The sequence below is a fragment of the Notothenia rossii genome, assembly GCF_949606895.1.
Source record: "Notothenia rossii genome assembly, chromosome: 6".
Taxonomy (NCBI): domain Eukaryota; kingdom Metazoa; phylum Chordata; class Actinopteri; order Perciformes; family Nototheniidae; genus Notothenia; species Notothenia rossii.
This window is the reverse complement of record NC_136909.1, coordinates 84,907,431-84,924,930: the sequence shown is the minus strand read 5'-3', so window position 1 is coordinate 84,924,930 and position 17,500 is coordinate 84,907,431. Positions and strand designations below refer to the sequence as shown.

General features: G+C 39.1%; 2 protein-coding genes across 2 annotated transcripts in view; both read right to left on the bottom strand.

The window, feature by feature from the left end:
• Positions 1 to 3,159, bottom strand: part of mtx2 (metaxin 2) — a 6,515-nt gene extending 3,356 nt beyond the window's left edge. Inside the window, exons 1-4 of the mRNA XM_079690838.1 lie at positions 2,978 to 3,159; positions 1,802 to 1,849; positions 308 to 354; positions 45 to 117 (exon numbers count right to left, since the gene is read on the bottom strand). Of these exons, the coding sequence (XP_079546964.1) occupies positions 45 to 117; positions 308 to 354; positions 1,802 to 1,849; positions 2,978 to 3,017 (208 nt within the window). The 5' untranslated portion in view covers positions 3,018 to 3,159. The remainder of the gene's footprint in view (positions 1 to 44; positions 118 to 307; positions 355 to 1,801; positions 1,850 to 2,977) is intronic.
• A 1,996-nt stretch (positions 3,160 to 5,155) lies between these two features.
• Positions 5,156 to 9,185, bottom strand: LOC307044999 (homeobox protein Hox-D4b-like). Its single transcript, XM_079690456.1, has 2 exons — positions 8,132 to 9,185; positions 5,156 to 6,870 (listed from the first exon to the last, which is right to left on the bottom strand). The coding sequence occupies exons 1-2, from the start codon at positions 8,634 to 8,636 to the stop codon at positions 6,542 to 6,544; spliced, it is 834 nt and encodes a 277-aa protein (XP_079546582.1). The 5' UTR covers positions 8,637 to 9,185; the 3' UTR covers positions 5,156 to 6,541.
• Between the last annotated feature and the right edge of the window lie 8,315 nt (positions 9,186 to 17,500).

Sequence of the window (17,500 nt, the reverse complement as noted above, 5' to 3'; positions counted from 1 at the left end):
GAATTGAACAATATAGAGTTAGTGTGAGCAGCTTGTGAACTTACCGGAGGGAGACATGTATTCAGCATTTGATTTGCAAACCACCTGCACAGGTAGACCGCACATCCTGAGGTACGCCTGCACAGGACAAACAAACAATAAGCTTTAAAGCAAGACGGTAATGAGCAAGAAGAGATCTTTGGAGTCATCTATAAAGTACTACACAAACCCACAGATAGGTAAGATGCATTAAGAAATAAACATCCCGACAAAATATGCTGATACACACTTTTGTATTTGATGAAAATATACAGAAACAGTATTTCACCTGAACAGCAAGAGATGAAGCGCAGTCTGACAGCAGAATCTGATCCTCTGGAAAAACAGCAACAAGAAAGTAATGTAAACAACTACAGAAATATCTGGATCAGAGGCCTGTACGACGAAGCCGGTTCAACCTAACCTGGATATGTTTGAGTTACCCGGCTTACCTAATCCAAAAACAAACGCGCTCTCTCTAAGCGGTACTACGACGCTGGTTATCAACTCAGTAACTCAAGCCAGCTTTGCCCTATCTAGTTATGTGTGCGTTCACATAAAAGGGGCGGGGCTAGCAACATTTGACCAATCACAAACATGGAGAAGGTACTGACAGTGCAGCGTCATACTTCCTGAATGAAAAGTGAACTTTAATATTAGACATATGAAGAAGTTAAACTTTAAACATCCATGACTTAAACACTGTATCCAGGATCAAAGCCACATAGCTGCACCTGCAAGGTGAATACAGCTGCTAACAGAACAAGTGTTTGAATGCGTACATTAACAGGTTTATGATATCACTGCCCCGTCTAAGACACCATCTGACTTTAATTACATTTGACTCGAGTGTTTCCTCAACTTAATGTGTTGCTTAAAATAATACTTCTGCATACAGTATGTGACACTGTGAGTGTTGCACGGCCAGATACGGCTCAGCTGACTCAGATAAGGAGATATATGATACATTATGATGTGATATGCCACGGACTGTACTTAATGTTACTCTGATCCGGTTACTTATGTTGTGGCAGATATTTAATTAAGCTTTCTTAACGCTAATGTTATAATAGTCAGATTGCTCTGAAGATGGGAGGTGATATTCTATTAATGTTCACGTTCACACAGTCAGGTGATTTTTGCCGGCCGTCTTTCCTGCAACGGCAGTTTTTCTGTATTTCCTTTCTCCTGTAATGTGACTTGATCGCTTTAAGCTCCGCACACTGAGCTCTGATTGGTCAGCAGACGGTGCTTTCACTGAGTTGATCTCTTATCCTGGAACCAAACCTGCTCCGGACCAGGCTAGCCGCCCAGCATAAGTTACCATGGAGATCTAGCCCGCTAAGAAGAGAACCAGCTTCGTAGGACCGGAAACCCAGAGTTTTCCCTGAAGTTAGCGGCTAAGCCAAAATCCAGCTTCGTAGTACAGGCCTCAGGTGCAATGATTACATTATTCTAGTGGAACATTTGCATTAAGAAAGGTCCATCTTATCTTATCTTAATTCCTGTGCAACAATGACATACTAGTGAAAAACATATATTTATTCTACTGAGAAATATTAAAGTCTAGTGAAATGCAAAATGACATTCCATTGATTTATTTTGTTCATTATTTTTGGCACATGTGTTGCTTAGCTTTGGTTCTCTCGTGTTTTCCTGTGCCTTTAAATGTAACTGATCACCGGAAGCGCTCGGCCTATTCTGTACAATGACAATAAATGCTTTCTATTCTATTTTTCTAAATAATATTGTTCCTAGTAAATTTGAGAAAACACACACTCACCCTTCAGTGGTTGGTACAAGGTGGCCGATTCAGGCCACGGCTCAGCAGCTGTCAAAAACAGACACAAATATAAAGAGATTTACACAATAATAAGGTGATATGATGGCTTATTAAAGAGTTAAAATGCTGATGAGTTTACTTTCTCATATTTAATTGTGTAATACATTTATTTAAAGTTAACAGACACGCCTCCATAGAGGCAAAGACTATTTTCTTTTGGCTATTTTACTAAGCAATAACCATAACCAAAACATAATGTGTTATAGTATCTCAAAATGTAATATGTTCATGTTCAATTACCTATTTAAATGCTGCTACTCCACGCCATGGATGGAGACTTATTTGTCTTTATTTTATTATGAATGTTTGATTTTTCTCTATATGTAACATGTTAGCTACTTTATTATTGCTTGCCTTTTATCTGCTATGTCGCTTTGGTCGTAACACTGTACATTTTCTGGGGGACTAATAAAGGAATTATGTGTTTGCTCATCTGTAGCTCAGCTTAAAAACCGGTGCATTTCAGTCATAAATTGTCAATAAACTTGCTAATCGGACGAATACTGAAGAAGTTATTCGCCCATCCTGGCTCTGACGTCAGTGAGAGTAAATCGTGATTTGTAAGTCGCAAACAATGCTGTCATCTACGTTAATCCACCTGAACTGTTCCCGCTACACGTCTCCGTCTTTTATTTGGTTTGTACATTTAACATTAATCCGTAATAAAGCAATAGTAGAGTTGTAATCCAACAATACATTCTTTACAGAGGTAGCCGTTAAGGACACCCTACACTTAGCTGATTTGACAGTCCTCCTGTATGAAAGCTAGACTAACTAAGCTAGTTTTTTCTACATAAACTGATACAGGCGGACAAGGAAAACCATTGTTACTGTTATGACAGAAAATCCCTTCGAAATTAAACTACTATGGTCACGTATGTGTAACGCAAGCATGTAAACGGTAGCTTATGCTAGCATGCTAAAGCTATCTTGATCCCACAATAATAATAATAATACGCTTTATTTGTATAGCACCTTTCATACACAAATTGCAGTCCAAAATGCTCCTCTGTAGACTGTTTACATCTCTTAGAATAGTCATAGCAGATGTATAGAAAACAAAAGACACAGTAATAGACATACAAATAAATAATATAAGCAAAGTCAACGGCTTACCTGCCATCTGTGACACGAAGGCCTCTGCCGCAAGAGACATGGTGACGGTTATATTTCCTTATGGATTCAACAATAGTTATTTAATTTGAATATAAGGTTATATTCACTGTATGCGAGTTTAAGGGCAAGTGCCTGTTCTGCTGTCATCGACTGGTCCGTCCGTGATTAATGTCCCGAGGAGGAAATGTAACTCAGATTGTTTTCAGTTCCGCTTTACGTATGAGCTGCAGTTGTTGTGAATATAGCTGTGTGGAATAGGGAAAGCTAATTTTCTGTCGTATTTATTTATCTTTATTCAGTACATTATATGGGTTAGTGGTATTTTATACTACAGGGTTAGAAAATACCAGAAATCCCCATAGTGGTGTCCAATAACACTCAACCGCAAAAGTACACTTACAATGTTACATTGAGGATGTTAAGCTTTAAAAACAGTAGTGTTTTATTGCTGGTATGTCTCATGAATATGTGGATATTTTTGTATCACTTCATGACAATAATCAAATTAATCTGAATCAAATCCAGTTATATCCCACTCCCACTGTTATACAGTCCCAGTTTTCTATTCCAGGGGACTTCATACCTAATCGCATATGCATATTTAAATTCGACATCTCCAAATGATCTGACCCAAGACAAAGGTGGAGATTTTCTGACATTGTTGTGCCTCTCTCTTCCAGGCTGCAATAATGATTGCAACCAGCAGAGGACGTTCCTGCTTCTTCACAGTCAGACTGCAGGAGGTAGGTTGGTGACAAACAATGTCCACCAAGCAGATGCAATTCGCGTATAACCAAATAGGAAGAGATGGAATTATATTCAGAAGAAATAAAAAATAGAGCCCTTTTTTGCACTCTGGTGATATCCAAAGACTTCATGCACATCAAGTGAATTTATAATTTGATTTTCGGGTTTTAATTTCGAATATAATGTCCATATAATGCCAATATCGATCCAGGTGTTAACTGTTGTGTTTGAAGCATATCACAAACATATATATTGAACTATTCACAACATGGGATCTGTGTACGGCAGAGCAAAGCAAGTCAAATACCCATCACCTCTGGGGCCACAATCTCCAAGTGCAGGCATGAAGTGCATCAATAGCTTTCTGTCTTTGGTTGGAGTGTTTATCTGGTATTCAGTTGGTCTGACTGGATCTCCAGCATGTGATAGATATGCCATGTTGTCAACCCCCGTTGTGCCTCTCGTGCACGTTTAACTCGACTCACCGGAAGCCACCAATTAATGGCTCTCGGCGCTCATTTCCCTTGTATCCACCCATTTTAACACACACACACACACACACACACACACACACACACACACACACACACACACACACACACACACACACACACACACGCACACACACACACACACACACACACACACACACACACACACACACACACAGTATTTCTTTCACCTCATGTAGCCCTGCTCTGTGCGTAAACAATGCGTCAAATGCGCATATGGCAGCCTTTGTATATTTCTTATATTTAAGATCCTCCGAATGTGGTTTTAAAACATATGGAGACGGTAATAATAATGCTAGTATGTGTGTCTATCATAAAGTATATACTCCTGACGTTACTTTATCCCTGTCTTGGCTTTTGGACAGCAGTTAAAGCGATCTGTCGTTTTGATTAAATATTAGGGATCAGCGTTTATCCGCGGAATAATTCGCAGCACATTTTAAATCCTCCCACGGGAGGAAATGTCCACATTTAAAAAAGCTCCTCAGTAGAGATATCACGGCTTATAGATCTGTATCTTGGCTTACCCCAAGTGGCATGACGCTCCTGGGATCGCAATACTAAAGTTTATATTGAAAATGTCTTTACTCTTCAAACACATGTTGATCCATTTTCATTAAAGGGGATTGTTTTTTACCCAAAAGCTGTTGGATTCGATGTTTGTGAAAAAATATTAAGGTTGTAAACGTGTCTCATAATAAGTGTGTGTGTGTGTGTGTGTGTGTGTGTGTGTGTGTGTGTGTGTGTGTGTGTGTGTGTGTGTGTGTGTGTGTGTGTGTGTGTGTGTGTGTGTGTGTGTGTGTGTGTGTGTGTGTGTGTGTGTGTGTGTGTGCGTGTGAGTGTGTGCCTGCGTGTGTGTCTGCGTGACACTTTATGTGTGTGGTAATAAGATCGCAGTTTTTTGGTTTGAAACATTTTTTTATTCTTGTTTTTTTTACTTTTCATCATCTAATATCTTATCAAAACATTTGCACATATAAAATTCTTACACGAAGAGTTTTTCTTCCTTTCTTCCCAAAGATTACCAACATACAAAATATAACAGAGAGGCTTGCTGCTAAGAATACAATATGTTTCTAAGTAATACAAATAAAAATAAGTACTGGCGTAGGCTAATACAAAACGATAGCATATTAAACTGGAATCAAAGCGAGGACATAACATTTAAAAAATGCACCATTTCGTTATTTAAAAGAGGGTCATTTGGAAACCTCTCGGTGCTAAAAACAAACAACAAAAGCTTCAGAAAGTCGTGTTTATTAAAACCCTGTAACCCTGAGGAAACACTTTGGATTTACAGTCAGCGTCGTGCATTTAAAAACCTCCAACTCCAATTTATTTATTTCTTGTGCGTGAAGATGTATGAGTTTCCCCCGCAAAATAAAAACAAGTGAATTCACCTTTGGAGATCATCTGCACGATATGGCTTCTTATCCTACAAACATTGCATTGTTTTTGGATGTTTCTGTACAAAGTAAAACATTATTTGACCAACTTCACTGCAAGTCAGCCACTATGTCAATGTGTTTCTCCTTTAAGCGCCAAACAACATTTTGGTAATGTGCATTTTCATAAGTTAGGCTATTTTCTCTTTTAGGTAGCTATTATAAAAACCCTGTAATATGTTTACCCTGTGGAAATAAAACCCTGTTTTCTCCAAAAGACTCTCCAACCAACCATGGCACCGTTCACCCCTACAAACCGGAAGTCTAAAAATGTGAGACCACTGGAGGTTAGCTAACTTAAAGACTCAATTAATTAAATATCAGACTACAATTAGATGCATTCTTTTCATAACATCATATTTATGAACATTTAAAAGTTGGAATATAAAGCAAATTTGTAAATCCCTATAGACGGATATCCTGCTTTAAAGCACCCTGAATCAGTTTAGCATTTGCAGTTTTGGAGAGTTAATGCGCCAAACATACCGTTTGAATAGCATTTGGTAACAGAACATGTACACTTTAAAAAATATTGACAGAAAGAACGTCTTGAATCTGAACATTTAGTCAAACGGAGGATATGTACATGAGAAACACATTAGCTTGTTTTTGTGGATTTGAATGCACTTTCACGCGCATTTCCTTCCTCGAATGTCAGTTCTGTATGCTTGAGATTTGTTGACGTCTTTTCATACAAATAGCATTCTCGTATTGTTTACATGTCCTCGATTGCAATTCCTTTGAACTACAAACAACATTCGGTCAACTGTAGAAGTGTGAAGCAAAAAATAACCGCATGAAGGAGATTTAAAAAGAATCATAATGGTGGATAAATATGTACCCACATTTCTCTCCTGTCTTCAGGCGGTCTTCGACGCCTTTGCGGTACTATCACTGTTGTTGTTATTAGTGTCATTAGTGTTGTTGTTATTGATTTCCGCCGCCTTCTTGTTCTTGCTCCGTCCTTTGGTGTTGGGTAGCTTGTTGTCCTTCTTCCAGCGCATACGCCGGTTCTGGAACCACACCTTTACCTGCCGCTCGCTCAGACAGAGCACGTGGGCCACCTCCACACGGCGGCGGCGCGTGAGGTACCGACTGAAGTGGAACTCCTTCTCGAGCTCCAACACCTGCTGGCGCGTGTAGGCCGTGCGCATGCGCTTTGGATCCGGGCCCGTGTGGTTGGGATTAACTGCAAATAAAACATAATGAAAAAAATACATTAATAATAATACAACAAAAATAATTATAATGCTATGCGTTGTATTATTAATATTATTTGTATCATCAAGATTATTTGTATTATTACAAATACAACATAATTATAATTATAAAAACAGGAAAAGACAATTAAGGCCAGATATTGTTTATTATATTTCATCACATCTATTAAATATAAGAGTATAAATGAATTACAATATACAAAATTAAGACGGGGGAAAATAATTTGAGTAAAATAATTTAATCCCGTTTCTTTTATTCAATCGTTTTCTTTTATTTAAAAAATATATATAACCTACAGAGAAGCATTTTAAAATGATATTTAAAAACAATTTAAATATATTGCAGGTGTTATCATGTGGTCAATGTTGAGTGTGTTCATCTTTATTTGTGGTTGACTGGCAAGACGTCCAAGAAACGAGCCTTACTTTTAATTTGCTGCTCTTTGTACAACCGCAGCGTACACACACACGCACACGCACACACACACACACACACACACACACACACACACACACACACACACACACACACACACACACACACACACACACACACACACACACACACACACACTCGCGCGCACTGTGGCAGGGCCATAAAACTTTATAGGGGTTGTAATTCTCTCTGACTCTCACTGAGATCATAAATAACTCGACAACAAAAACGGTGCTCACAAATGGACACTAGAACACAAGAAAGAGAGACAGAGAAAGAGACAGAAAGAAAGACAGAGTGACAGAAAGAAAGACAGAGAAAGAAAGACAGAGAAAGAAAGAGCTAGCAGACAAAACAAAACGTAAACATGGCCTGAGCTCTGTGCCTTCACAACCTCATCTGTTTGCATCTCTCATATTTATTTATTAATACAATAAGCAGTATTTAATTTCAGTGTACAGTATTTCATTTGACATATTTTAAACTCATCTTATTCTACTTTACTTGCATATATTCCCTTCTCCTGCATTACTTGCACGATCTCTTTCACTCTTTTCTTACTGTGTTTCTTCTTGCACTTCTATTGTCTTATTTATTCGTTTTTATCGTTTTATGCCATATATTTATGTTGCATTGTTGAGGAGCCTGGGACTTAAGATGTGTATTGCCATAACACTGTAGCTACTGTGCATTTGACAATAAACCATTTGAATATAATTGGACTGAGGGAAACTGATACAGAGAGGATGACGAGAGGGTTAATTGGAGATAGAAAGATCGAGGCTGTATCTCACCATGAGCGATGTGCACTTTCTTCATCCACGGGTAGACAACAATAGGCGGCTTGTCCTTCCCCTGGCAGGCCATTTTCCTCTGCACCTGAGCGGGTTTTGTACAGGTCATCCAGGCCTGGCACTGCAGCTCCCCCACCGAGAACCGGGCCTCCTTCCCGGGCACCTCTGCCTCCCTGTAGCCGGTGCGTAATGGCGCACCTTGGTGCAGCGCCTGGTCCTCTCCATCCTCCCGGCGGCGCCCCTGCAGAGAGTGATAACCGGGTTGTTGTGGTGTGTATGTTGGCTGATATGTTCCTCCATAACTCCCACTGTCCTGAGGGTTGTTGTAATACCCCCCTTGCTCACTAAAATTACTGTAATCTTCTTCACAAGGCGGGAACTGCGGCTCAGCGTATTTACAGCTCACCACGTAGGACTCCATGATTGATTTATAGCGAGGCTGGTAGGAGAATACTAATTTTTCTTTCTCTCCCCTCTCTCTGTCTCTTTCTCCCCCCTCTGGCATCCAGCCATCCTGCGGCTGTCAAATAGACGGACGGCCGCGCGGGACACGTGACCCCGCGGCCAGCCAATCAGAGGGGGCCCTGCGGGTTGTTTATGTCAGACGTAATGGGATAATTTGAAGTAAAAAAATAAAATGTTCATTAAGGGGCTAATGAAGCTATGCTGGCAGAGAGGAATGGTTAAGATGAGATGTTTAAGGAATGGGAGAAATAGCTTTTAAAAGAATCCTATTTCAATTTCTTCTTGCACTTTAAAAAAAAAATTGTTTTATGATTTATTTATCTATGTTGCATTGTTGGAAGAGCTTCAGAATGTCATTGCCAATACGCTGTGGCTATTGTGCATATGAAAAATAAAGCCTTTGATTCTTCAGTATTTTAGATATCTACCATTTAAAGACTCTAATATTCAAAAAAAGGGTTGTTTTTAGTGATTTGTATCAATGTATCTATATCTCTCTAACTATCGAAATATCTATATATATATCCACCCATCCATTAATCTTTCTATCAATCTATCAATGTATCTAAAAACGGTACTAATGAAGTTATGCTTGTGGGGAAAGTGGTTGACAATAGATGTGTTTAGGCTTTGAAAAATGACTAAGATGCCCCCAAAAAAATCTGCTATTTGAAGACTATCCATCCATCTATCTATCTATCTATCTATCTATCTATCTATCTATCTATCTATCTATCTATCTATCTATCTATCTATCTATCTATCTATCTATCTATCTATCTATCTATCTATCTATCTATCTATCTATCTATCTACCTTTCCATCTGTCCATCCATCTATCCATCTAATTGTGCGTCTTCATCCCCCCTCCCTCAACCAGCACCAATTGAAAGCACTGACTGTAGATTTATGACTTTTAGCTGCCTGACTTTAACCCCCACACACAGATGGCCTGAAAATTAATCTGGCCCATATTGAGTGACCACATTTGGCCTTGTGACGAGTCAAAGGCTGGACAACAAAACCGAAAGGCCTCAAGAGATAAAAGGATCCCAGACAGTGACTAGTAGTTGGCTTTGTTCGGGTTGGGGTCACCTCGAGGTGTCCAACCGGCCAATGGGCTTCTTTTAAAATGCTTTTAACGCCACAGAGCAGTGACACAGGGCTGAGAAATGAACGCAAATTAAACAGAATCTTAACGGAAATACGTGAAGCAGATAAGTGAGGATAGGCATGTCATCCGTAATATTCCTCCCTTAAAATGGTCTTGTTTTTGTTCAAAATGCTGAATCAAAGTGCAGTGAAGTAAATAAGTACATTTACTCAAGTAATTAAGTACTATTTGGCCTATTTGTACTTGAGTATATCCATGTAATGCTATACTTCTATTGCCTTACATTTTGAAACATTTATTGTACTTTTAGCTACTGTTTATAAAACACATGACATTATTATATAATCATGCAGTACGTTACTACTTTTACTTTTGATACTTTAAGTACTTTTAGCTGGTAATACTTCTATACTTCTACTAAAGTAACATTTTGAATAGAGGGCTTTCCCTTTGTTGTACCAGCAAAGGATCGAAGTACTTCTTCCACCTCTGTCAAAGCGTCTAAAATAATAACATTTTGCATTGTTTCATCGATTGTAAATCCATGTTCAGGACTGCATGATGATTTCTGCTTTTGGCTGCAGCCTCTGTGTACGGATGCTCCGCCAAAAGCTTTTTAATAAGTCCTGCAATGTTTTACTTCTGCGTAATAAACTCTAATGAAGAGAGGAGGAGGAAGGAGAAAATGATTTTTGCTTGGCTGAGGCATTAAAGGAGCTCATGCGGAGGGTGTAAATGGTTTGAAGATATTTGGCACGGTTGACTGAGTGCAAGTGAATTAAAGATTATACGGGCTTAAGGGCGTAATATATCTGATGTAATGAGTCATTTGTTCGGGGTAGATCATAAGGAGTGACTGCCAATGACTGATAAGATACCAGATAGGCGATAAAGTGGCTGAATCTCACTTTTATCTCAGCTTGAATGTTTTCTTTCCTTCTGTTTCATATCGCTCAGCACGTATGAACACACAATCTGAGCTGAATGAGTCCCTTGCTTCTCTTCAATAACTTCCACTGAGAAGCAATACACCGTATGGAAAGCACTTGCTTCAGGGGAACACAACTCCTCTCTCCATTTCACATGATTTTCTACCTTTTTAAAGGGACAATTTCAAACATTAAAGCAAGACCATGCAACATTATTTATAACCAGGCACATGCATCAGAACAAAAATGGGAGAAACAGACTTCAAATATCAACAACATTCTAGCTATTTATTGTTGTTAAGCTTCGAATAAGAGGTTTGTTAGACCATGCAATCAGTAGCGTGAATGTGTGTGAAGGTAACGTTATGAAACAAAGGCTATCAGTTGTTTATCTGCAGCTCTTTAATAGCGTTGGCTGCAGACATTACATCACTGAGACTGTGCTGCAAGACACATTGATGTTTTAATTAAGACTCAACTGAGCGGACTTTAATACTTAATTAGATCCAGTGGTGTAATCACATCCTACTGTGTGTAACTCGACATGTGCAAACCATCCTGATGATCAGTTTGCTTTTGGTGCAGTGGTGACGTATTTGTATAGGCTGACCTGGAAGTTAGCATCACAAGGGCATCTTTGAGGAAAAGCCAATGGGATTGTTCCATTGGATTTTGGAATATTGCAGAAAATAGGCTTTTGTGGGCAACATACATCATTCCTATTTGTTTTGATCAGCAGGATAATCTCCACATATTAACACCACTTTTAAGATTTCAGCCAATAAAGGAACTACAGAGCACGGTCACATGACTTCACCTCACCACCGCTAAGCTAAAGGCGGCTATTGTTAGGTATGATGACCTTTAGTCGTCTCAGTTAGACACTGGTTAGAAGCTGTTGTTTGTACATTTACCTGTGAGGTATTTACGGAAGCTTAAATGCAATCACCAGAAGTAAAAAGCAAATTTTGGGCTATAAAGGAACTACAGCGCGGTCACATGACTTCACTTCACCACCGCTAAGCTAAAGGAGGCTAATGTTGGGCTATAAAGGAACTACAGCACGTCACCTGACTTCACATCACCACCGCTAAGCTAAAGGAGGCTAATGTTGGGCTATAAAGGAACTACAGCACGGTCACATGACTTCACCTCACCACCGCTAAGCTAAAGGTGGCTAATGTTGGGCTATAAAGGAACTACAGCACGGTCACATGACTTCACTTCACCACCGCTAAGCTAAAGGTGGCTAATGTTAGGTATGATGACTTTTAGTTGTCTCAGTTAGACACTTGTAAGCAACCGTTGTTTGTAAATGCACCTGTTGGGTATTTACAGAATCTTAAATGCAATCTCCAGAAGTTAAAAGCTAACGTTAGGCTATAAAGGAACTACAGCACGGTCACATGACTTCACGTCACCACCGCTAAGCTAAAGGCGGTTAATGTTGGGCGTGATGGCGTTTAGATGTCTCATTTAGGCACTTGTTAGCATCCGCTGTTTTTAAATTCACCATTGGGGTATTTACAAAACGTTGAAAAACCTTTAGCTTGGTTTAACCACAGACCGTGGAGGTCAAGACAAGGGAACCAAAAGTGGTGAAATGCTGACTCATTTTGAGGTGTTAGTACTCATTCCTGCACCTCTCTTTAGCAACAGTTGATCCTCCGTTACCTCTGTGAAAGAGAGCAAAGCAAAAGCACTCGTACCAGTCGACCGTTGTTCACTCCTCTCCTTTTGATTTTGATGGATGGTTAGTCATCGCCCATAGACTCCCCTAGAACCCAATCTGTGTCTGAAGCAGCTCCGCACACATTCGGTTCTACAGGGTATGTAGGGGCGACGGTTCACTTCACGGCTCGCTGCTGATGACTTCTTCTCGCCGCTGACAGAGATTTACACTCACATGTTCGGTTGCTCTATGACTCACCGTTCAACAGACCCCCTTTCCCTTTGTTCAACACACGACGTGTCATTGTATAATGTATTGAAACCATTAGCGGTGCTTGTAGCATGTAGCTTTCTGACATCAATAACTCATTAAGGTACACCACATTAATTCTGATATATAAGTGTAATTACCCGGAGCTATAGCAAAAGAGGGCAAGCCACTGCTGTGCACGGCGGACAATGTGGATATCGGTTTTAAATCTGCATAAAATCTGTCTTGTAGCTCAGAATGAAACAGTGTTTGTTCTTCCTCTTAGCATAACATTTAAAACCTCAAAGCTAGAATACATGACCTGTTATAAACACAACACCAGAGGATACATTTGTCCGAGACACAGCCTTACTTGTTGGTATTAATTAAATAGAGGTGTCATTCTTGTATTGATGTTGGATTAGCACTGCAATAGCATTTCAAATTAGTAAGTGACCTTGGTGGTGTATTAGCAACTAGCTATGTCATTTAGTTGCGTATACTGGATTGGAAAAAGTCCCTTAAGTCTAAATAGAAATGTAAAAACAGTAGAGATTAATGATTCGCTCCCTGGAAGAGAAACCGTACACAGGTTGGTTTTTCCAGCTAGCCTCCATGTATTCTGTTATTTTAAACATTTGATGGAAACCAGGATTCAGCACTTGGTAAATCCACATCTTTCACAACCTCACCAGCCACTGATAGGCTTTTAAGGAACGAATAATGATAGTTGGTCATCAGCCAAAGTTGGTAAACAAGCCACCAGCTTCGACCAGCCGCAGTGCAAACGTGACCTGCATCGAGACGGTGGCTTTAATGGCAAATTCCCCTGAACTTGGCATATGGTCTAAAATAAAGATTGCAATGCTTTAAAAGAAAGTGGCCTCCAGGGCAGGTCTAACAATCTCATTTAGATCCTGTTGAAATACATTTACGATGGTCTACGGTCCCTAGAGAGGTTTGTAATTCAACATCTGTCGTCTGTTGGTCAGGAGAAGCAGTAAAAAAAAAAGGCTTGCAATGAAAGGCCATTTTGCCCAATGTGACTGATAGTTGTTAGCAGTTAGCAGTTTGAGCTAAGCTACATATTAAAGGGTGCAATTTATTATGTATTGATTTCTATCCCCCTCTATTCATCAATGCCCACGCTCCAGGGATCATTATGGTGTTTTTTCCATTCCCAAACCTCACGTCTTCATTCAGTGTAATAAGGAACCTCTTTGACATTTGTGTATAGGAGTTGCTGTGCTTGTGATTCGCTGTATAAGTTTAAATCTGGGTGCCATAGTCGGAGAGCCTGTTTCCTCGCCTCGGGGGCAATCTTCTGAGCTCTGGCAGGAGCTCATTTTTGCTGTTTACATTTACTAAATTCCCATGGCTGTTTGAGTGCTGAAAACCCTGCCCTGAACCATTTGTTGAGAAAGCAAGAAGGCTTGGGTTGCACGGAGTTAGACGCCAAACTTTAGCGAGATTGGTTTCATGCAAGGTAAACACTGAAGAGTTTTAAACACTGAATCTTAACAAATTGAATGGATTTGGTTGAGTAATGGAGGTGTAGAGTTGAGAGCATCTATCTCGAGTATAGACTGTAGAGAGGTCTTTGCCAAAAAGCAGCTTGAACACCAAGAAAGTGGGTCATGTTGCCAATATACATTTGCAACATGAGAGTAAAAACTAAACATGGAGACGTGTTCAGTTGTTATTCTCCACACATCTGAAATATGGATATCAAGGACTTGTCTCTTTGCCGCTGCCTCGTATATAATCACAAATGATTCATATCTTAGACTGCACTGTCTTTTATTCTTGTATTTAATGTCTTGGTTTGCTTTATTTGCATTTTTGTAAAGCTTTGAATTGCCTTATATTGAAATATGCTATATGAATAAGCTTCATGGCCTTAGATGAAACATGCATTCATCTAATTCAGTGCAGGACTTTTAAACCATGCCTTGAGTAAAAAGGCCATTGCTGTGGAAATCGTGCAACCATACAAGGTCCTCCTATGAAATACTAGAAACACAGATATCCAAGATTGGTTTTGTGTAAGGTAAACACAAAGTTGTTTTAAACATTGAACCGTAACAATTTAAATGGATTTGTTGAGTAATGAAGCTGCAGGCTTTCTATCTAAAAACGAACTCTGTGAACTTAAAGAGGCCCCACATATAATCCTAAAGAAGACTATTTCATGCAAAATAGTTTTAAACATTGACTATTTCAATGAAAAGGGATTTCATTGAGTAAAGTCGCAGAGTTTCTATATATTTGAAGTTGAAATGGGCACAAATCTGTTCAATTAAGAACTATTAATCAAAGCCTTGAGTCATTTGTTACTCTAATTCCAACTGTGCTGCTGAATAGAGGTTTGAATACTATAATCATTGCTGCAGAAAATTGCATCACACACAACGACCATAGACCTCTGGGACCTCTTAAAACAGAGATTGTTTTAAATGTTGAATCGTATAATTTTAAACGGATTTGTTTCAGTAATGGAGGTTGCAGAGTTTCTCTATCTGCAGATGAAGTGGGAAAAAATCTATTATTAATCTATATATTCAGTTTGGGATTATTAATGCCCGCCTTGAGTCACTCTAATTCCAGGCTAACTGTGATGCTGATTTGAGGTTTTAATCCTGCAGAAATTGTGGACACACAAAAACCATAGACCTCTGTTAACTCACAATAGAAAAACTATGAAATGGTAGAATTACGTTGAATAATAACGTTCTTAGTGGGTTTTGTTAAGTAATGGAGGTTGCAGAGTTTCTCTATCTGCAGATGAAGTGGAAAAAAACCTATTATTAATCTATTATATATTCAGTTTGGGACTATTAATCCATGCCTTGAGTCATTTTGTACTCTAATTCCAGGCTAACTGAATAGACCTCTGTGAACTTTAAGAACAAGCTAATAGAGTTTTAAACGTTGAATCGTAGCACTTTGAATGGATTTGGTTGAGTGATGAAGCTGAGGAGCGTCTATCTGCATATCCAAATCCATTCAGAGCAGGACTATTAATCCATGCCTGGAGTTAAAAAAGGACTTTGACCTAAAACTTTCATTTTTCAGGCTAAACTGTGCTGCTCAATAGGGGCTTGAATACAGGAATCATTAGCTTACAGCTCCTGAATGGATCTCCCTACATCTGAACTTTGGCGGAGTCCTTTTTAGAGAAACAACTACAACGGAGAGATGCTTCTTCTTTTTTGAAAGAGCATTCTTCTGGGAGAATGTAGCCTAGCTGCCATCAGGTCGCGCGAGGGTCAATCAGAAGCGTTGACCGCTGCGTCACCGTTTCATTAGTCCTCGCGCGGACAGGGGACCATGCAGAGTTCACGCGGCCTGCGGGAGTCGCGAGCCCATTGTCTCCCCCTCTTTCTCCCCCATGCATTATTCTTGTGCAAATATATATATATATTTTAAATCCACCGATGTGAGCAATTTTCAGATGTTGTTTGTAATCTGCAGCACATTTGAATAATAGCCATTTAATTATGCCTCATATTTCGCAATTATTGCCGACTCATTTATTAAATCAGCTACATTTGAATTACGCTTTTTTTGTTGTTGCTTTAAATGGCAAATGTTCCTCTAATCCAATATTCAAATACTTTATTGTCATTTATAGCGTAGTTTTGGCTATGAAAATAGAAAATATACATACAAATACATTCAAATAAAATGTACCTATCGGACATGCATCTTTCTATATGCCTGATTTTTTGCTTTATCGACTATTACATTTTTGGATTTTGCGTATTCCCTCCCAGTTGTGATTTCAGAAGGCCACATGACCACATGGTGTTATAGGCAGCCTCTTAATAAATCCCCTCTCCTCCCGGGCTGCTCTGCGGTATAAAGCCATTCAGATGTGGCTTTTCTTTCTTAGGGGTCGTTTCACTTTTTCATCTTAGACAGGCTGACCGCCGGCTCACCCCTCCGCCCACAGCCCTCTCCCGGGTCAAAGCCGAGCAGCTTTAGCCCGGGTTAGACATTAACTGCGACCTTTAGATATTCAGTCTAAGATGGGAACACATGCACCGTCTCCGGCTGACCAGCGAGCCGCGAAATAACACTGTAGAATAAAGGCGGAGGAGGAGGAAATCTGCACCGATCTCAGGGTGTTTGAGTCAAGATGGAAAACATCGACTATATTTTTTAAGGATTGCATTATTTGACTCAAGACTGCACATTTGAAGGAAAACAATTACATGATTCCCACACATTGCACCATGAAATCTGTTGGAGACAGGGTTTAACTGATCATGCATGAGCCAATGTGTAAATACAAATACATGGGAAAAAAACAAATTAAGCGAATTATGGTATGGCCCTAAAAAAAACTAAGACATGAACATACAAAAAACATACAAAAAATGTGCATCACCGAGTTGAAAAGTAAAAAAATAATGCATTTGTTTTATTTATTTACCTTCATTTCCAACATATTGTTTACTTATAACATAATTAACCGAGAGTTTAGGATATAATACCCACTAAAATGTGTATTTAAAATGTATTTAATTTCAATTTGTATTATAGGTATTGTAGATATTGAACGAGAGTTTAGGATATTGCACACATAGGAGAAATACTACTAGGTGTAGTGTAATTTATTTATGTATTTGTTTTTAATTCCAACATATATACTAGTAACGGTATCAGCTGAGATTTTAACATATTGCACCAGTCATATGGGAAATAACATGATCCTAAAAATATCTATAGCTGTATATATTTTTTTTTTCTAAACCGTGGACTTAAAAACCTTCCTTTGACATTAAATTGCTTACTGTTTAAAAATAAGATCAAATAAGATCTCCTTCTTCCTTTAGTTTGTGCGCAACGAAATTACTGCACCAAAAGCTTTAAACAAGGTTTTTTATTTCACCGTTTTTAATTTATTTTTAGCTTGTATGGAAGAGAGGGGTTGT